Source organism: Pyrgilauda ruficollis, unplaced genomic scaffold (genome assembly GCF_017590135.1).
Source record: "Pyrgilauda ruficollis isolate IOZ18807 unplaced genomic scaffold, ASM1759013v1 scaffold2, whole genome shotgun sequence".
NCBI lineage: Eukaryota > Metazoa > Chordata > Aves > Passeriformes > Passeridae > Pyrgilauda > Pyrgilauda ruficollis.
The window spans coordinates 10,944,557-10,966,419 of record NW_024519206.1 but is presented as its reverse complement, the minus strand read 5'-3'; the positions used below and the strand labels follow the sequence as shown (position 1 = coordinate 10,966,419).

Sequence of the window (21,863 nt, the reverse complement as noted above, 5' to 3'; positions counted from 1 at the left end):
CTCGGGTCTAACTAACCCACCAAAACAAATCAAGAGTATTTTTTTTTTCATTACTGTATGTTATATTATGTTTAGTTCGCATTTAGTTTTCTACCTTCACTGAAATCCATCTGGAAACTTTTTCAGTTTTCTTTACTGAACTCAATGCTTGTCACACCTGGAATACCATCTTCAATTCTGGTCCCTGCTGTACCAGAAAAGATGTGGACTGGCTGGAGAGGTCCAGAGAAGGGCCACAAAGATGATCAGATGACTGGGCAGTCTGACATATGAGGAAAGGCTGAGACAAAAGGGCTGGTTCACCCTTGAGAAAAGGCAGCTTTGGAGGACCTTATCACCATGCTCCAGTATTTAAAGTGTGGCTACTAAGAAGAGGGAGATTTCATTTTTTACAAGCAGTCTCAAGAAAGGGACAAGGGATAATGGGTACAAGTTACTCTTGCGGAGATTCTGACTGGACACAAGAGGAAATTTTCACAATAACAATCAGCCACTCATTTTTTACAAGGAGAAGAATCTCCACAGGGAAGCGGGAGATTCCCCAGTGTTGGACATTTATGAGATTCAGCTGGACAGGCTGCTGGACCATCTTGACTATACCATGCTTTTGCCAAGAAAGGTTAGATCAGGGGATCCTTGAAGTTCCCTTCCAACCTGGTACTCTATGATTTTGATTGATTCTGCTGATTTTTTTTTTTTTAATGTTTGTTGACTTTTAGTGGCTAATGGTGATCAGGTGACAAAACAAGGGTGGCAATACCAAAAAAGGTCCAGTGTTGGATTTATACAGCACTCCTGAAGGTCATGTGGCCAGGCAAGGCATGTAATTCTATGGGAAACACAAAGGAATGGTCAGTTCAGCTTAAAAATACCCTTCCCACATAAGCCAAGTGCTCGTGGGCACCACACCCTAAGCACCAAGGTGAGGGGCCAGCTGAGCACCAGAAGGTGGCACAAACCACTATGGAAAACACTTGATGCTGCACCTGAAACTTGGTATTTATTTGCCAGCTACCAGGTAAATCCCACCTCACCCCAACACAATGCCATGTTTGGGCAGCACTGCCCACACTGGAGCACCATGATGGAGGGTCTTTTGGCACAGAGAATCTCAGGGCTGAAAGTAGTGCAGTGGGCTAGGTTTGTAGGGATGGAGAGAGAATAAGATAGAGAGAACTTCCTGTCCTGGAAGACAAGATTGGTGGGATCATCTAGATCTCCTCTTTGGTTAAATCAAAGTTGGGTAATTGCCAAAGGTAAAGGCAGACAGTCTTTTAAATGTTTGACATCTATTTACTTACATTTCTCATTATTTCAAACCCACAATAAATAAAGGAGAAAACATTATTACCTACTTTTGTGGTTATTACTTCTTGTTTTTCCTGGTACTTCCTCAGATTCTAACATAAATTTCAGCCTTTGTTTTAAAACAAGGCACTGTTTCTCATGGTTAGAGAAAAAAAGATGAAAAACTTAAACCTGAAGTAAAAATGCAGGAGTCATGCCAAAGAAACCTGTATTTATCTTCATTTCACAGCTCATTTTTTAAGTCTATCCTCTGATTTGTAGAGCTGATACAACATTTTCAGTGTCCTAGCCTGTCAAGAGTGGTATATGAAGTACACAAGGAAGCTAAGAACTAAGCACACTGGAATTCTATGGCAATGTTGGGTCTGCCCCAGAGAACAGAGGAAGATTTTAGAATGAAAATAATATTGCAGAGTGGATAAATAAATATTGTATGAATGCTTTGCCTTGCTTCTGTCTTTAAGAGCTCATCAGGTAACAGCTTTTCTATACAGATGAGTGTTCTCGAAGTTCAGGAAAACTCAGGTAATTGAGTGGAACAACTCAGCACAAGTGTTTAACGTGAGCTAATTCTTTAACTCTCCTTTTCTCCCCTAAGGTAAGTCATCATTTTTAATGACCAGTACAAGCAACATAAAATTTGTTTATCATTTCTATCACTACTGATACTGCAATTTACATGGTCATTAGTATATACAGAGAAATGCTAAAAATTAGCAGGAATTAAAGATACTGTGCATCATATACCTTAGGTCACTACTGATACTGCAATTTACATGGTCATTAGTATATACAGAGAAATACTAAAAATTAGCAGGAATTAAAGATATTGTGCATCATATACCTTAGTAAAACTTTCATTTTAATAATTACTCAAAGCAGAGCACTCTCTGTAATCTGCCACAGCAGGTCCTGGCCTGAGGCTGAAGAACACCTGCTCACTCCAGCACCTGGTGGCCATCCTGAAGTCCCTCTGAAGATCATTGCCTAGTTGCCTGGGTGGCCACAGTTTACCCTGGGGTTAAATGGAAAACCATTTTTTCCATTTTTCATTGTAACCCCAGGGTCTGGGGTCACAATGAAAAAGTGTAACCAAAGTATGTATTCTGTGACCATCTTCATAAGCTGCTTAAACAGGTGGGGCAGTGTTCCTTATCTCTTCCATGGCTCATCCCTGGTAACTCCCTCTGGGAGGCTATCTCTGCTAATGGGCCATCAAGGTCTCCCAGCACATCTCATAGAATTACATCATCTCATTCTGAGATGCCCCACCCAGGGGGCGGAACCAAGCATTCCTACCTGGATATAATCTGAGACTTGGAACACCACAGGAGCACTACCACTGGATTCCCAGAGGACAAGAGCTTGATACCCACCACTGGACCTCCAGAGAGAGATCAGATCTTTCTACAGGACCATCGCTTCAACAAAACCACATCAATCACTCCAACAGGACTGTAGCTGCTATTTAATCAGATTGTTACCACCACAGGGTGTCAGGTCATATTCTGACCTGTTTCTGACAGTGTTTCTGTACTATTGCCTTTATCTTAATTTTTCTATTAAATTGTAGTTCTGACTTGGAATTTCCCACTGTTTTGGTTTCGAACTCATACACCCCACGGGCCCCAACCATTTTTGTGACCCTAGATTGCTCTTAATCATCACAATTCCATGTGTAGTGCTATAGAATCATCACCACGTCTGTAAGTGAATGTGTTGCTGCTGAAAGCTGTTTGCCAATTCCAGTGACACCAGAGTGTTTTATGAAAAGGAAAACTGTGTTGTGTTTTGCTGAAGATCACAAAAGTGGGACCACAAAAGCTGACCAGTCCTGGTAAGTTGGTAACTCTTTGCAAACACATGTATAGAATCCTGGAACTTGGTTGCACTGATGCATCTCTCCTGGGGGCAACAGCCATGTGGAAGCACTTGAACAGTGGGAAGGAAATCTAAATAGATTAAACCTTCACACTGATTCGTTTCCAGTTTGGAAATCCTTTATGTGTTTTATTATGCATTGTTTAGTCGCAGTGTTTAAAGAAAAGAAGTGGTGCATCAGGAACCAGAGACCAGCATTTGAGTAATGCACAGTCTGGGTCCTGACCATACAGCAAGACATACATCTGTGAACTAGAACCACTTAAGAACAAGGGGAAGGTGCTGCCATTCTTATACTTTGAGTTCCACTTAGAGTAAAAACTTCAAGTGTGTCTAAGACCCCCATTAGGCTAGTGAGTAAACACGTAAAATCCAAAAATAAGAAAATATAAACCTGGAGATAGTTCGCCTTGTCCCTGTTCTGTGGATCTCATGGTACAAACCATTAATAACCCCAAATGAGAGAGGCTCAGAAGGCAAGTAGCCTAAGGGTTGGGATTTATCACTGTTCCTTTACAAGGCCTTAGGCAATGTTAGATGTCTCTTTTCTGGCACAAATAATTGCAGTCTTGTCTTGGTTTATGAGTTACTTTAGATGTTATTTTCTGCTATTTCGCATATTGCCGAAACAAAGATGTTACATCTGTTTCATTTAAAATTACCAGTTCAGGCTTACAACCAAGCATCAAACCAGTTTTGAGGAGTTAGCAGAATTAAGCAGTGACTTATTCCTTTGCATTTCAAAAATGCCATTAATTTTATTACATTTGTCAATGTAAGCACTAAAGTTTTAAGAATGGCCATTCTGAAAAAATCACCTTTCAGAACATTCTTTTCCCAAGTTATGAAGTCGGTGATAAATTGTTTTAAACAGTTGTGAGCTGAGTCTGAGGCCACAATAAATGATGTCTTTATCTTACTTTGCACAGTAATTACTGTAAGAACTGTGACACCACTGTTGTCCACACTACAGGGAGGTTATAATTCAGTTTTAATAGTTTAAAACAATGCTTTGTTATACCAATGACATGGTTGTTTGTTTTCATTTATGTTATATGTTATATTTTGGAATGCACAAATAATTTATTTAAATAAAGGTATATACAAATATGACGAAGGAGAGAAACTCTACAGAATTTGGTACAATGGCTGCATGCACTGGGGATGACGCTATGATTTGCTTCAGAGGTGTGGAACTGAAAACTAGGAAAAGTTCTGAAGGTGTGCTGAAAATCCCATCACCACATCGAAGGGTCTTCAAACCTGCAACACATATTATGAATTAAAAAAAAAAAACCACATCAAACACATATTAAAGCCCCCACTGAAAAAAATTCAGTGTTAAAACTGCCTAAAACATTCATTAATAGCAGCAATGAGAAATATATATGTATATTTGCAGTTGAAAATTGTATATGTGACTCCAACAAAAACAGATGCATTATGAAGTGCCAAAAATCTGTACTTGATTGTAAAAATTGGTACCAGAACTTGTCTGAACATCCTGCTACCCTGGTCCACATTTTACATGGTTGAGACTAGCTACAAAGCTGCCTTACACCATTAAATAGCACTTAGTGAAATTAAGACAGAAAACTATGATATGTTGAGACACAAATTTCTTAAAGATATATTTTCCACACTAACTCAAAGTTAGTGAGAGTAAACAACTTCCAAAGAGAGCTCAATGAGACAAACAAAATCACATCATGCTGTAAGCACCTTTAAACAAAACCCATGTTCAAAGCCACCATCCTAAAACAATATTGTGGTATTCCACTGCTCAATATCAAGCATTTGAAATGTATTGAAAGGGATGCTGAAAGCAGGATTCTATCCAGAGATCCTCTGCTTGCAAACAGTGGTTTTGTCTACACAGGAGGAAAGGTAACAAGTAGGAGAACATGGGAAAAGACCAGGAGAAATGCATTTGCCATAATTTTTCCCATCTAAAAGTAGCACACCAAGTCTTGATGAAATACCTAATCTGCCTCCACAGTCACTGGAGAGACAGGGGCACCTTAGAAGGCAACTGAGACCGTGCCCATTTTAGGCACAAAATGAGTGAAAGTTCATTCTTTCTCTCATTTCGTGAGTGAAATTACCCATCCCTCTGAATGACTGCAGAGGCAACCTAGATGAGTACTTCATACTAGATACCTAATTTTTAAAGAGGCAGCATCAGGAGATATCCAGCCTGTTACTGAGTATTAAACATTTTCTCATCACTCCACAAGACAGACAAAATCAGAAACATGTCATATCACACATTTCCGTCATAAGAACTTACTGGCACTCAGGTCAAGGCACCTCCTTTTTTTTTAATCTTTAACTTCCTATTTTGCAATTAGTTTCTCTCTAAACTTTCTTCATATGGTCAGACATTCACCCAGACCACAACATCCTTTGGGGCGTATTTTAGTCAGCAAAAGTGAAATGTCAAACCAGGCCTGTCAGACTGAATACAATTAAGTTATTTATCATTATCTCAGTGCTTAGTTACAAAGTTCAGTTCCCACAAACTCATGAGGTATCTCCCTCTGTCACTGATTCACTGAGTGCAAATTACATTTGCTCCATAGCTAGCTTTTTGTGAAACTATTTCTAAAACACTTACTTAATTTGAGTTTGGAATAATAGCAGCCTGCCTTTCATTCATTTAGCCTGGCTTCCTCCAGGAAGAAGGCTTAGGCAGCCGTGCTGTGTGTGCAGCTGTCCAGCCCTGTGTGCCTCTCCTCACTTTCTCCCCAGTTTTCACACCCTTGGGACAATTTCAACCAAGTCCAGGAGAGGTACACCAATTTTAGAGATATTTAGCTCCTGATGTGTCATGAAACACAGGACTGGATAGAAAGAAAATTTGTGTTCTCAAATGGAAGAAAAAGTTGGAGTGGGCTCCAGAATCCATACAGAGTTTTATCCTAGAAAACATATCCATAGGAAACTAGGCATCATTGTTCCCAGTACTCCCATAACTGTCAGTAGTGAGTGAAAAATACCATACTCAGTTTAAAGTGCTGTTACAGGGGGTAAGAAATAAAAGTCTGCTTCTCATCAATTCTTGATCTTAACTGCAGACTAGTTGGTTGTTTTGCTCATGAATTTTTGCTCCCTGGTGTGTTATAAATAGCATTATTGAAACAATAATAATAATAATAAAGTTTTGTGATGAAGGGGTGAAAATTACTGAGAGTATTAGACTATTAGGGAGATATATTAGAGAGTATGAGTACTAACTACCCTGTGTTGCCTCAAATTCAAGACAGTGGAAATTTCCCATTATGTGAGGGCTCTCCCTTGTCATTACCAAACACAAATAGTCTAATACATTTCACTGCACTCCATGCAGTTTTCCAGATAAGCATCTGCAGAGAAAATTGCATCCCCACAGCTGTGGTTAGTCATCAAACCATCAGACAAGGCTCTCCCTACACAAAGAACTGCAGGTCTCATGAGCAACCTCCCTGGACGGCAGTAGGAATTTTGGGTCACCTTTCACTGTCATGATCATGCCCTAAATTCAATGCTGCAGGCTATCATGTTTAAGTACTCAACTAGTCTAGCTGAGCCTTTGCAGAGCACTTGTTTGGAGACTCCTGAGAAGACAACTGCATAAAACATTTATTTCTGCAGTAGAAGTACTGTCAGCAAACTTCAGACAATCAGTAAAGGCTTAAACTCAGCTCAGTCATGCTGAATTGTCAGTAAAACCAGTATTTTCCTTCGTGAGCCAAAACTTCCCCTGCATCTTACCTTTTCAACATAATTTTCAGCTGTGTAAATTGCAGTCACTACTACAGTATCTTACATTATGGCTAAATTGTCATTACCTAACTAGAATACATTACGTACATTTGAAACCCCAGTGCTGTTTGAAACACCACTGTTACTTTAGCCTAGTGCAAATGGAAATAAAAAGGCCTTTTTTACCCTTTGTAAAACATTAGATACAAAACCAGTGTGAAATACTGTATTTTAAAAAAAAGTCACTGCTGTGCATTTGTGTATGAGTTAGTATAGGTGCATATTTACCATTTATACATCTTTAGAGGTAAAAATTAAACTCATGTGAGCAGCATGTCATCTTTGGAGCTCTAATATGCAAGGCATCATCATCAGGCATCAGCATACAATTGTATGTAAAAATGCCCAGAATGAGGCAAGCATTGTGGGAGTGCTTCCCTCTCTGAATAACAGGTATAGCCTGCTCCCATAATCAGCAAATGAGGAGTTTGGACTATATCACATCTGGTAAGGCACTTCTTGCATTCATAGATGGTGCTAATTCTTGGGGAAAAAAGGAATTAAAGGTTTGGGTTTTTTAGGACATGATTAATCAGCTTTTGGTGCCATGTTTTCTCCCTATGAATCATGTTTATTGATGACAAATGAAACTGTTAAATCCAAATGAGCTCTCCATACATACCTGGATCTAGGAATGTTTTCTGTGCTTTCCCTCAACAAGAGGTCTGAGATCAGTGTATCTGGGCTTGATCTCTTTCCATATCTGAGGAAAAATTTTTAAAAGTTATATTTTTGTATATGTCACTTTTTACAAATGAAGACTGAGCACAAAACCATTAGTGATTTTTTTTTTCAGAAAAAAAAATGATCAGAAAAATACCACTTTCCAGTAATTTTAATTTGGCTTAGCCATGTGAGCAAATGTTAATTCTTGTTCTATTTCCATATTTTTTCTACATTTTTTCCATGATTATTTTACATTATTATATTGAAGAACTCTGAATATATCTCAATTTGATGGCGGCTCCTGGATATTCTAGGACCCTGCACCTTACTGATGAGAGCATGGAGGAAGAGGGAAGAAGCTGTGCATGATGTGACTTCCAAACATGTTGTTCTTGCCTGCAAACCCAGTTCCATCATCTCATTGGTTTAGATTATACTTATCCTTCATCAGAAATTTTGCAAGATTTTTTAAGACAGCCAGCACATTTGGGGCTGCCCAAGCAGCACATTAGTTTGCAAACACTGAGCTATCTTCAACTAATGTGGCTATGAGAATGAAAACTTGCTCTTTCAGAGCTCTTTTTCAACTAGACCAAATATCAGGGGCTACCTTTGTCCTTTATTTACACGGCAGCTGGCTTTCTATTTGCTTTTTTTTTTTCTTTTATTTTTTTTTTTTTTTTTTAATCCTGAATACGGTACATCACTTAACAGTTAAAAGTACTGCAATTTCCATTACTTGGGAAGGAATTTGATCTCTTTTCCTGGGAAAACAAAGGTAGCAATGAGCAGCCTGCTAACATCACAACAAGGATTCATTAGCCTAGGAGTGATACCTATGAGCAAACACTCCCTTGGTTGGAAAGAATTAAGATCACAGTTTTAACTTGTGTGTGCAATTTCATTCTGTATCACAAAGTACATTATCAGCTTTTGTGAATGCTGCTTGTGTGACATTCTGATTTCAGAAAAATCAAAGGTGTAGTTAAGGACTTGCATTTTATCCATTATTATATCCATTATTATCATGATGCTTCTCCAGTGACCCCAGTCATCCCAGTGGTTTAGATTAGAAAAAAAAAAAAAAAAAAAAACCAAAAAAAAAACCAACCCAAACCTTCCAAACTACATTTAGTTGACCCTCTAGCCAGCATGTGTCTAGAAAACTTTATGGGAGAGTGTGTGGAATAAAAAAAAAAAAAAAAACCACAACCTTCCAAACTACATTTAAAAAAAATGAATGGTTTTAACTGTTGAGTGCATTGATTCCACTTAAAAGGAGAAACATATCTCATTTTTGCAATCCTTTTCTTCCACCCTTTGTGTTTTTACATTGCTTTAATCATTTTAGTGCATCACCTGTGCTCCAGGAAGACAAAGCATTAGTTTCAGAAAGTTAAATTTCTTAATCTGAGCTGACTGAAAGCAGGTATTTGAAAAGAACCAGCCAGACACAGTAAAATGCTATTACAATAGTGCAATCAGGCATGATGCTGAATCAAACACCTTGCACTCCATCACCACCAAGGGATTTCTTTCTTTCTAGTTCCCTGCTCCAATTAATATGGATGTTACCTGGACTTCAACTGAGGATGAAGCTAATTTTCTATTACGTTAAAGAAATTGATTTAACAAATCAAAACTTGCTCTAGCACTTCACACTTGGACAAAACTCCCACTAATCTCTCAGGATGTTTTGCATGAATAAGAAATAGGCAGCAACCACCCAGAGTGCAGAGATTCACTCAAATAATGAGGACCACAATGTTGGGGAGATACATATTGTACACAAGTTCCTTCAGCATCTTGGCCACTCCATGCCACTACCTGTGATGGACAGACCCACCGTGTACTCACACAGCAAAGCTGCACAAAAGGTGTTCACTGACTGCAACCAAACGGGCTGCCCAAAGAACATCCATTCCTGCTTTGTCAGTCTCCTGTCTACGCTGTCATTTTGCCCCTGGGAAGCATCCATGCTACTGACTTACTAAATAGGGGTCACAGACAGAGTCAATCTCTTTTTCCTGATGCAAATGCCTAGAGACATCTTTGCTCCAGCTGCTTCATGCCTTTCTCCTTGCTCCTTGCTCTGAGATACACGTTTATCAAAAATCATGGCTGTTTTAAAAGACTTAAAATATCAGGATTCCAAGCCAGATGAAAACACCTGGTCAGTTTTTGTACTCTATTTGAGACATCAAGGCCTAGTTTGGGGCATGCTGATAAGCCACAGCTCCAGCTGAAGTCAAAGAGATTTAAGGAGCAAACATACTTAGTCTGAATAAGGATACAGTATGTCAGGCTCAGCAAAATCTCAAAGCTTCCTATGGAAACTTTGGTATTAGGATTCAAATCCCATCAATGTCCAATTCAGAAAATTGGATGTGTCTGATTCAGAAAATTGTCAAGAAATGAAAGCAAAGGGATATCTGCTCCTGCGCCCATTAAAGGGTGTTGACATGAAGCAGGAGCAGCAGTGCTGCCCAAGTCATACACACTTTAATATACTCTCTCCCCTGCCTACAGTTCAAGACATTTCCAGCAGGAATGGCCTGACTGCTTTGCTACAGCACAGAAGAGCCACAGATTCATTGAGAAACTGCAAGTGACAAAGGAAAGAAAATCGTTTGTTAGCAAGAGGGAGCACAGGTAGCAGCAAATAGCAGGAGGAGGAGTAAAGATGGACTCAAAAAAGCCTCCTGAACAGTGTGGTAGAGAGGTATGAGGCAAGGACCACACAACAGCTCAGGAAATGAAGGCAGAACTAATCCAAAGACACACAGACATCCATAGAGCAGCAGTCTGCATCTGTGCTGGGCTCTCTTTAGGTTATAAAGACCTGGCACATAAAGAACAGGGATCTCATCAGAAACAAGAGGCCTGAAACAGGTCTCATGACCTGCACCATACAAGCACCTGTTTACCTCAGGTAACCTCAAAGGGGTATTAAAGCTGACAGGCACCGGTGTCTAAAGCTGAGATGGATGTGAAAAAGAATTTCAAAGGAGGGATGGAGCAAACAGCCAGAAGGACAAGGTCTAAATACAAGAAGAGAAGGATGGTCTGGAAGGAAGAAGCTCGTTGAGCTCAGGTAAAGACTCTGTGGGTCACAGTAGCACCGAGGGGAATGGCACTCAAATGCTTGAGTCAGGCCAGAAGCAGAAGGCAGAAAGATGAGCCAGGAGGGGGCAGGGAGGGGCGCGGTGGTATTCATGATCACAAAAACATCAAACAAGGCAGGGCAGATGAACCTAACTAAAAAAACCCCATCAATCTCCTCATGTCCTCCTTTGCCAACATGTTCTTACTGCTCCACCTCACCAGCTACAGGCACCAGGTTGGGTGAAATGCTGAGCACAGCTTGCTCACCCACCCGCAGAAGGAGCAGGGTGAGCCCCTGGACCTCATCTTCCCACTGTCACAGGGCTCCCAAGCAGTACCATGCACAAAAAAGCAGAGATAAAAATCTGTAAGAAGAGATAAAACTTTGAGCACATCTGCTGAAACAGACCAATAGACCGGTCCAAAATGCTTCAAAAGTTATTAATTCATTTTGCAAGTGACTGCGTCACTGCCAAAACAAGAAACCTCCAGCAGCTCAGTTAAGCTTTCCAAATGGAGGTAGCAATGGCTTTATTTCTGGACTGTTAATTCACCACAGTGGAAAAATAGCACATCTTTTTGGTTTTTTAGTCAACTTTTAAATGTGTATCATAGAGTTGTCTTTGTAGTGCTTTTTTCTGCCAACTTTCTTGTACTTCCAGGTCAACTCTGCTCCTTTAAATACAGGAAATGTGAGGAAAATCTAAAGAACAAAATATAAATTTTATCCATCAGAAACAATAATTATTTGAGTTCATTTCCAAATCCACACAAAAGAATGAAACTGCTTTCCGTCTTGGAGTTGTGTACTTACAATCAATAAAATCGGAATAAAAGCTACACAGTCAATATTAAAGCAAGCACACAGGGCACACACCAGAAGTGAAGGCTGAACAGAGACAGGGTGGGGGGGGTGACCATTTGGATTTGGGATTTTTTGTTTTTAAATATGACTTGGCTTTGGACAGGAGCCACCTTTGAAAAGGGAGAGGAAAGGAAGAAAACAAGGGATGAGACACCAGCCTGGAGATCCCACCGCATGCAAGAGAAAACAGCAGCAGAGGCAGAGTTTGAGGATTTGAGAATTTGAGGATTTTAACAGTAATCTAGACAAAAGGTTATTTGAGTGCAGACTGCCACATGGAAGCATGCCTCCATGTGAAACCAGTTGTGAATATTGCTTTAAAAGTTCAGAACCAAAGAACTATCAGCCCCTTCATCCATCTTATGCTCTTAGGGCCGTGGCGGAAAACATTAGGGGCTTGCTGGGAAAGCTCTCAATTGCATGATAGCCACCCTTTTAATTTAATTCTTCAGACTTCTAGAGGGACAAATGAAAGCCTAATTTTAGACCTCTTATAATGGTCTTGATATTAAACAATAATTAAATATGTCAAAGCTCTTCTGTGTCACACACTATTGCGTGACCTCAGGGCAAACATCTATCAATCACACAGCCTAACCAGACAGACCATTTTTTATCAAAGAAGATGATTCTTTTATAATAACTTGCCCCTTTTTTTTCAGACTGAGCCTTTACCCATACTTTAAAAAGCACAGTCAACCCAGAAAGCCAGTTTAGAGCCAGGGAGACTTGGGTTCACACTCTTTTTCTCTTAGATTGGGCTTGAGCTCTTGATGTTGGGAGGTTTTTGTTAGGACTAGGGGTTTTTTCACACTCACAGGTGCATAAAGTAGCCTACAAACCACAAAACATCTGGACTACTACATCTCCACAATGGGCACCTTTTCTCACCAAAATCATCACTGGACTCAGTGCCAGCAACAGAAGCGGGAAACTGCTCCTAGTGCCCCGTCCAGCTATCTCGAGCTCCCAGGTCAGTAATCTTTCCTTTCTGGGGTCCCTCCCTGTGCACACTGTTCACGGTCCTGCCTGCCAGCCTGTCTGTACTGAGAGAGCAGGGGCACCATGGACACCCCTGCCCATTCTGCCAACTTGGGTGGTGGAAATTCAGCTCAGGACCCGTTGGCAGCTCAGGGTTTCACGGGCACTGCTCTCTAAAAGGAATCTCTGCACCATGTCTTTCTCCGTGTCCTTGGGGAAGGCAACGAGAGACACCCAGTGTGAGGAGCACCCCACCTTCCTCCCCTGAGCCTCGCCAAGGAAAAAATCAGCCCGGGGACAGGGAAAGGGAGATGCTTGCCGTCCGGCTCTGCCTACCTCTGCCTGGTGATGAGGTTGATGTAGTGCCTCAGCGCCGAGTAGTATCTGGCCATGTCCTCTGCGGGGGCGTCCTCGCCGGGGCTGTCCGGTTTGGAGGGGTACGCCTCTGCCAGCGTCCCCAGGCAGACCAGCAGCGACAGGGCGAAAGTCAGCACCGACACCCACAGCCTCACGGTGCCCTGCATCTGCACGGCGGGGCGGGATGGACGAGAGCTGCCGTCAGCACCTGCCCCGACGGCGGCAGCAGCGCGGCCGCCCCAGCGCAGCCCCCGACCGGCCCGGACAGCCCCGCGTCCCCGTCCCCATCGCTGTCCCCATCGCTATCGCTATCCCCATTCCCATTCCCATTCCCGCCCCGTCGCGGCACTCACGGCGGCGGCTGCAGCGGAGCGGCTCTCGGCTCGGCGGGGCGCGTCTGCCCGTGCGTCGGGGCTCCCGAGTGCGGGCTCCGCGCCTCGCCGGGCTGCTTTAAGGCTTCCCCGGCAGGCAGGAGGGGCCTCGGGCGATCACGCCTCGCCGGCTCCGGTCCCCCCCGCCCCGCTCCGCCTGCCCCTGCCCCGGGAGGGGCACGGCGGCCGCGGCCGGGCGGGGCCGGGCGGCACCGAGGGGGCGGGCGGGGCCGAGCCCCGCGCAGCCCCCGCACCGCCCCCGCCGCCCCGGGCTGCCCCCGAAATGTGCTCCCGGGATCGGCATCCTTCCCCCAGTGTCGCGGAGCGGCCGCGGGAGCCCGGGTCTGTGTAGCTGTGGAGCCGCCGTGCTGCCCGGTGCCCGAGATCCCCGCGGAAAGGGAGCGCTGCGGAAAGAGCTGGCCCCGCACCTACGGCACGGGAGCGGCCCAAGCTTGGGCTTGCAGCGCTGGTGCTGCCGGACATAAAGCCAGGAAAGCAGGACGGTCTGGGACAGCCAAAAGTACCAAATCAGTGCCGCAGGCTCAGACATCGTACCCAGTAAATGGGTAAATTAAAGATTCACACAATGGTTTCTGTTGGAAGAGTCCTTAAAGACCAGATAGTTCCGAACCCTTGGGCCGTGGACTGCAACACCTTCCACTAAACCACATTGCTCAGAGACCAATCCAACGTGGTTTTGGGCACTTTCAAGGCATCCACAACAAATCTGAAAGCTTAACTTCCTAGAGGACTGGCAGCAGAGCTGCAAATCTACCTCCCTCCGTGCCTGCTCTGCCCCCCTGTTCTGGGCTACCTTCTGAGTATCTGTTCTAAAGTGGCTTTATTCTGTTTCATTTCTGTGCCTGAGACACATGTCACAGAAAACAGCTCACCAATGCCATGGGATCACTACAGCCTTTCCTGTCCTGACCCATGGGAACAACCTGGGACATGGAGCTTATCCTGGGAACATGGGACTACTGATTCAGCTAAGGTGTCAGGCTCACCTGTCTCCTTGTACAGATCTGAGTCGGTGGGAGCAGATGTGCACCCTGAGAGTGATTTGAGCCCTGATACAAAAGGGGTCTGAGATAAGCGGAGTGGAGAATCTTCTGGTAGCACACCTTTCTCCACTGATGACAGGAACAGCCTGGTGACTGGACTAGGCTAGACACCTGACTGTCAGAGTGCCTGAAGTTGGATAAGATTAATCCCCTTCAAACAAAGCTTCAGAATTTGTCAAAGCATTTGGTAGACTTGGAAAGTAGCCTTACATATTAGTAAAATAAAGTTAATTCTTTAGAAACAGATAATTTGGTTAGTGTCTTGATGAACAATGACTAATTCCAGTTGGAATGACAAATCATGACTCTCATCATATCTTACTTTTACTTTAATTCAAAGGCAAAATAGCAAACACCCGAGTAAGAACATCTGATATACTGGCAAAAGCCTTCAGGATATATTCTAAAACTATATCATTTATATACTACTGTTACTAATTTCTGTAGTTATTATCATGTGTTGTTACTGGTTTAGTAATAATCCAGCAGATTCTGAAAAACTATATTCAGTTTGTGAAAGCAAAGCCAGGAATTGTTTTCATCACTCCAGAAACAGAATCTCAACATTATCTGAGGGAAAAAAAACCTAACAAATAAATGGCTCTTGTGCTGTGCAGCTAAGCTCATGAGACTGTGTCTGTTTCCATCCATGAAAGCAAAGAAAATTCCAGAAAGCTTGATGTCAAGGGGTATTTTGAAATCTTCATGAATCCAGAGTGCACTGGCCACAGACCTAACAGCAAGACGACAGGCTGCCTTACATCACACACTGAGTGGAGAATTTTAATGTGTGTGAATAATCTTCCATGCCACAGCCAGCAGCTCTAGCTCCTAATTTCTGCAGATGTGTGCACAGGGTGACATCACATCTTACAAAGTGGCCTCTCTGCTTCTGTCCTCCCACCAGCACACTCCTGCACATTCGTGCTCACGTTGTCCTCACGTCAGCTCAACAGATGCAGCTGATGTGACAGCCAGATGCCTGTGATACTGCAAATGCTCTGAAGAGCAGCTGTGCTCTGGCTCCATCACTTTTCCTTTGCTATGCTGAATCCAATAAGATGCCTAAACCAAAGCTTGCATTGATCCAGTTTATCAGCTTTTATGGGGTGTGGGGAACAAGTGGTGACAGCACTGGAGATTGAAGCATCTGGGAAGGTGTGCCACAGTCACAGCTCTCACCAGCTTCTGCATGATTCTGCCACAACCATCTCCCACCAGCTCACACAACTGGAGGAGATTCTCTCAGCATTAAACTCTTTCACCACTTATAACTGAGGTTGCTTCTCTCCCACTAGCACCACTCTTTCCATACAATCTTCAAGGCAGTCCAAAGAGGAAAAAGCCAACAGATTAGCAGCACAGAAAGATAAGCATGAAGTCTGGTGTCTGCACACTCACTTGGGCGATAAGGAGCAATGACATTCCCCCATCACCACATTCCTTGCTATGTGTGTCTGTGTTCCCTGGTGCAGCACTATGTCACATTGCCACGTCTTGGCACAGACCACCACCCAGGCAGTCAGCATCTCCAGAAACCCTGGACACATCTCTTCTCTTTTCCTAACAATGAGGTACAAGGACTAAGCTTCTCCCTCACAGAAAATTATTAAGGAATCACACTTGCTAAGTCTTACAAAATTCTGGGTCTGGATCAGCAGCTACCCAAAACACCAAGGTGCAGGCCACACTAACAGTCAGTTTGCTTCACAACACGAGTGAGGAAAACTCTCTCTCTAATGCAAGAGAAGGAATCAGTTTTGCCTCCCATACGAGACAGCAGCTCCTGCAACTGCAGGTTGTTGGGCAGGATCTGGGAAGAAATTTTTTTCCCTGGAGCAGCGTGACCACATCAACTCATTTTTTATTGTGTTTTCCCATTGGATGAAATAGCTTGTGCTGGATTTGGATCTCAAGTGTCCTAAAGGTTTATGAGATGTTAAACTTTGCCAGCCCCACTGCACCTCCAGGAGAACACTTCTTTCTATACAGTTTCAGCATTTAATATGGGAAGTCCAGAACACTGAACCCAGAATTTTGAATACCCTGCTTTCCACAGTGCCTATTTCTGTAAAAGTATTGAGGCACTGCTCAGCTCCAGATATGTGCCTATGCCCCATTTCATCATTTAGGAAAAGCTCACACCTCGTATCTTTCTTGAATTTGGAAACGTTTATGTTTGGAGCCATCCTACAACATCCTGTTTCAAAAAATTCCTTTCTTCCACTGCAAATCCATACAGAGTCATCCAGTTTCTACCTTAATACATATATTAACCTTAAATAATGGATAAAACATACTTTAGATAACACAATCATCAGTGTAATCTTAATGCAAAAAATACTGGTGCTTTTATATTAATGAAATAAGCCCTATACCTAAAGTTACAGACATATGTAGTCTCTGGTGTACCAGGGGGACCAAGAGTCCCTGGGTCTCAGTGATCTTAATGAATGTTTTACAACTGGTTTCCTGACTCCTGGTCTCCTGCTGTTTTGATTTTACCTGTTGATGATTCCTCAGCCTGGATACTTGCCCAGTGTTGCTGTCCTTGCACGAAGCAGGCAGGCATTTGTGCTCTGGCAAATGGCAGAGCTGCACTTTCCACAAGCAGCTTTAAGATGGGCCATAAAGGTGAACAAGAAGGTGGCTAGGGTATTTGGAAAGAAATGAGTAAGACTCAGAAAAGCTGGTGGAGGAAGATAGCAAGAACCAAATTGATTTAAAGAATGTAGCCTGAGAGAGAGAGCAGAAGGACTTGGGCATAGCTCGTGTGTAGCAGCACTTAGATATCCTCATTTTCTCTTTGCCACATATTATGGGCTTGCAGATGTGCATCTCCTTGTTAACACCCTAGCTAATGAATAAATAGCTATTTAACTACATGTGAAATGGGTGCTTCAAAGCTCTGAGCAGGTATCAATGTCAGGTATAGAACTGATGGGGAAAAAAAAAGTAAAAAGGAAAATGACAGTTAAATTTTGCCTACATTTTAATGTCATGACACTTAAAGATTCAATAGACAGCAATTTATTGTACAAATTTCAGACTATACTAAGAACAGAAAGACTTCTAAGATAGCAACATATAAAAAGATAATATTGTTCTGCAAGCAGCATAAATGTGAAAGAAAATTCAAGTCATTTATTAATGGTAATATGTTTGATTGCACTAAACAGGAGCATGATATTTGCCTCAATTAGTACAAAATTTAGTGTGCTTAACTTTGGACAGAACATTATTTATCACATGTTTTCTGTAGCAGGAATGGAACTAAAGCTGTTCTTCATTATTACAAATATGCATAATGTCATTTTTTCACTGTAACAAAATAAGGCAGTGTGCATCAGTGATCCTAAACTACCATTCCATAATACCTCATTAATAGTCCCTGCTTCATATATGGGAACAAGATCAATCTCCTACTAGGGAGAAAGTGTTAAAAACTGGAGCCCCAGGAAGAAAATATTTATGTGGTACTAGAGACGTGGTAATGTCAGATTTTATCAGCTGATGTTGCCTGTGCTCTTGCAGTTAAAATGTCTCACTAAAGGTTTCCATAGCTTAGCAAACCGTCCAGAAATGCTGAATCTTTAGGACTGGAAGTTCAGTCAGATAAGCAGTGCATAATTATTCAGCAGTCACATGAATTTATCGGAACCTATTTGGATAGGAATTGGGGTTGTTAATCTCACAAAATTAGGCTCTCACAGACCTTACAGTGTTGCTGATTTCAATCTTCTTAGCAATACTTTCAGAAAAGCTTCTCATTGTGCTTTTTATACATCACACCAGTAACCACATTTTCAAATTCTGTGCCCTTTTCAGGAGTTTTATTCACCTCTGCCTGTACCTACCAGTCAGAGTTGAACAGAACACCCTTTAATCCTAAAGCAACCCCCCTTCCTGTCTGCTCAGCAGTAGTACTTCTTTCAAGAGGCATCCTTGCAAGTCCAGCAGGCATTAAGCAGATTTGTAATACTCCACCAGAAAGTACGGCCTGGCTAAGTAAAACAGCATGAAAATATAAGAGAAATAAAGTTATTGGATCGAACCAACGGGGCATCTATCCTTCCCTCAATGAAATATAAAAGCTGATTTCTGGAACTGTCAGAACAGGAGGAGTATGTCATGTTATTTCCCCAGGAAACTTTTACCAACTTCTTTAAAACTGGTTTAGGAACATCCTAACCAGCAGTTGCAGTTTTGTATCTTAGAGCAAACTGTGAGGATCAGCAGTGTCCTGCAGCAGTCCCACGGCATTCCTGCTGTGCATTCCAGGCCAGGAATGAAATCATCAACTGGCACCATCTGCCACTCTGGGGTGACTCCCTGTGCCCCTCTGTCACCTTTAGTGCAGCACCAAGAGAGCCCAACACTGATCCCAGGGAGGTGGGTGACAGGATGAGGGCTTAATGGTTTTAGAGTGCAAGAGGGTAGGTTTATATTAGATATTGTGAAGAAATTCGTCACTCTAAGGGTGGTGAGGCACTGGCATAGATTATCCAGAGAAGTTGCACGTCCCCCGTGCCTGGAAGTTCAAGGCCCACTTGGATCAGGCCCTGAGCAGCCTGGACTAGTGCAAGGTTCTCTTACCTGTGGCAGAGAGGTGGAACTAGATGATCTTTAAGACCCCTTCTACTCTGTGAGCCCAAACCACTCTGTGATTCACACTCTGAGGCAGGGAGTGCCTTCACATGACGTGTTGATGTGACACCACAGGCACCGAGCTGCCACACCGAGCCACTGACCTGTCTGCAGGACACCTCCTGCCCTCCAGCAAGGAAGGGAAGGGAAAAGCAGCTCTCCTTGGTCTGAACTTCTTCTGGTGATGCACAAGGGCTCCTGGACAACTATCTGCCTGTGAGCTGCAGACCCAAGATGTAAAACAAATAAATTCTTTTTTATTTAAAGCAATGTTTTTCATAGCTTCACAGCAAAAGCCCTGCAAGTGTTTGACTCACAATCACAGCAACGTATAACTGGAAATCAGAAAAATAAAGCCTGGTGGAATCTCATAATGAAAGTTGTTGCTTTCTTTTCCAGAAAACACAGCCAGAGAGATTTATGAAATGCTGCAACAAGGTCAGAAGGGCATGAGCAATTGTCCTGAGGACATATGGTGCAGTGCACAGTTTTGACAGTAACACAATGATACTCAAATAAGCAACAAAACCCAATATTTGCAACTGTAATGACATTTGTTTTCCTATACCTTCTTGCCTTTTCCGTTCCCTCAGGACTACAAAAACCCCTGACAGATTAGTAGGATGGAGATCCGAATGCTACCTCTGGCAACACGTCTACTGCTGAGACCAAAGTCAGTATGGAACAGCTTACAAGAAGGTAGTTATTTAAAGCAAATGAATTAAGCATCTAAAGTGAAATAAACAAATTCTCCACGTTGAGGAAAAGCAATTGTTCATGTGCACAAGATGAGGAACTTGGCAAAGTTGTCATGACTTAAATATAGACAGAATTACTAGAATTAATTATTCTCTGCTTCGGTATACGTCTTGACTTCAATCATGTTAAAGATGGAAAAGTGAGAGAAATCCAGACAGGTTGTACTGTAAGATTGTGCTGAGTGACTCTGCCTGAAACTGAAGCAACAAAGACTTGCCTGAAACGTAAGAGATATCAGAGGTTGATGAGATTGTGCCAAGGACTGAAGAATCCAATCACACACACACAGAGAACTGTCACACTTCTTACCTGCAGGGAGTAAATCAGAGAGGCAGATATAAGAAAGACATCTTTCAGAAGCAAAGGCTTCTGAAAAAGTCTTCTTTGTACGTTCATTTGCAGAATATTACCACATACTGATATGTGTACAGAAGTGAATTCATCTACATCCAAGGCAGTGGAGCTGAAAAACATCCCTCTGCTTAAAATGTAGATATTATACTCAAAATCCCCCATCTTCTCTCCTAGCAAATTCACATAATTACTTTTGCTTCCTGTCCTGCAACATTGACACAGCTGAGAGTTGACTTTCTCTGGTATGGTTTCATAATTTTATGTGTTGAATGCTTTATTGCTTGTCATGGCATGCAGCACAGGAAACCCTAAGTGCCAGAGCTGCAGCATTTTTTGAAAGGAGATCTAAGCCTGGAGGAGGGATGATAGATTGTTTAATTTCAGGGTAATACAGAGTGAGATTTGGTTATCCAAAGGCAAAGTAGGCTCTTGGTTTAAGGACTGGTTCAGACACTCCTTATCATCAAATGAAAAAAGATAGGAGGCTGCAGAGCAATTCACCTAAGATAGAGATCCATTGTAACTGGGAATCCTCCAGGAGATCCTACTCTCTCAGTGTCATCTTAAAATACAGAGATCATAGTTTTATGAAAATTAGCTGTGATATTATTTGTACAAATAGAAGACATTGAGGTGTAATATGGTGCTGCTGAGCTATCTGTGGTCTCACCTGTTAATTGTTGCCTGCTGGGAGATTGTGTAAGAAAATATGGAGTTACCCACTCTGTAATCATCATGATTATATTTGAGTTTAAGATCTTGTGGAAATGTCTTTCTTTCTACATTCCCTCATGAGAAAAAGAATGGACTATAATACTTTTGGCTGCCTTTAAGCAGTATGCTAACCTCCACCCAAAGCAGGAAAAGACAAAGGCGAGCTGTAGTGCTCAAATGAGAACCAAATTTTGGGAAGCATCAGCATGGATCGGATGAAAGGACCAGCTGTAGGCTGGAAGCCAAAGGTGGCACAATGCCAGCCCTGCTACATGCACAGCACCAGCTCTGCAGATAGCTGGGGGATGGTCTACAGACAGGAGAGCAAATAGGTGTTCACCCTGCTCCGCTTTTCCAAAGCTTCAAGCAAAGCTTCACAGGGGGATATTTTAGTACAGCTTTTAGCCTTTGCTCTGCAAAATGCATCTGGCAAAGCACAGACTTGCTACGCAGGGCACCCATCCTTTGAATCCTGAAAGGTTTGGCTGTGAGACAGCACTGTTGTTGTTTATACAGGTTTGATCCTTTCCTTCCCATTTGTTGTCCATGTATGTTTGAAGCAGTTGAGGTAATTAAGCTGTCATCAGCCAGCACTGTCCACAAGCCTCCCCAACAATTTTGTGGCCTCCTGGTAATGGAAGACTGTCACCTCAATGCTAAAGAGTCAGCAATCATTCACAACCAACACACTGGCACAAAACTCATCATTTGTACACACGGATCAAAGTATCAAATAAATATAATCAGAAATCAGTGCAGAAAAATATACTTCATTGAGGAGGGGGAAAGACATCCACTATACCCACAAATCTGATTTTCCTAAGGTATCCATACCTTAGGAATACCACAGTATTTTTCTGCAACCTTATATTTTAAATCAGTCATACATCTGTTTCTGGGTTTATAAGAACTTGCCAAACCTGTGATCATTTGAAAACTTCATTGTGTTTAAATGGAACTAACAAAGCATTGTTCTGAAGAAACAAA

General features: G+C 42.4%; 1 protein-coding gene across 1 annotated transcript; it reads right to left on the bottom strand.

The window, feature by feature from the left end:
• Positions 1 to 4,160: 4,160 nt before the first annotated feature.
• NPY (neuropeptide Y) lies at positions 4,161 to 13,423 on the bottom strand. The gene is made up of 4 exons (XM_041466529.1): positions 13,321 to 13,423; positions 12,947 to 13,134; positions 7,616 to 7,696; positions 4,161 to 4,452 (listed from the first exon to the last, which is right to left on the bottom strand). Exons 2-4 carry the CDS (start codon positions 13,132 to 13,134, stop codon positions 4,428 to 4,430), a joined length of 294 nt encoding a protein of 97 aa, XP_041322463.1. The 5' UTR covers positions 13,321 to 13,423; the 3' UTR covers positions 4,161 to 4,427.
• Positions 13,424 to 21,863: the final 8,440 nt, after the last annotated feature.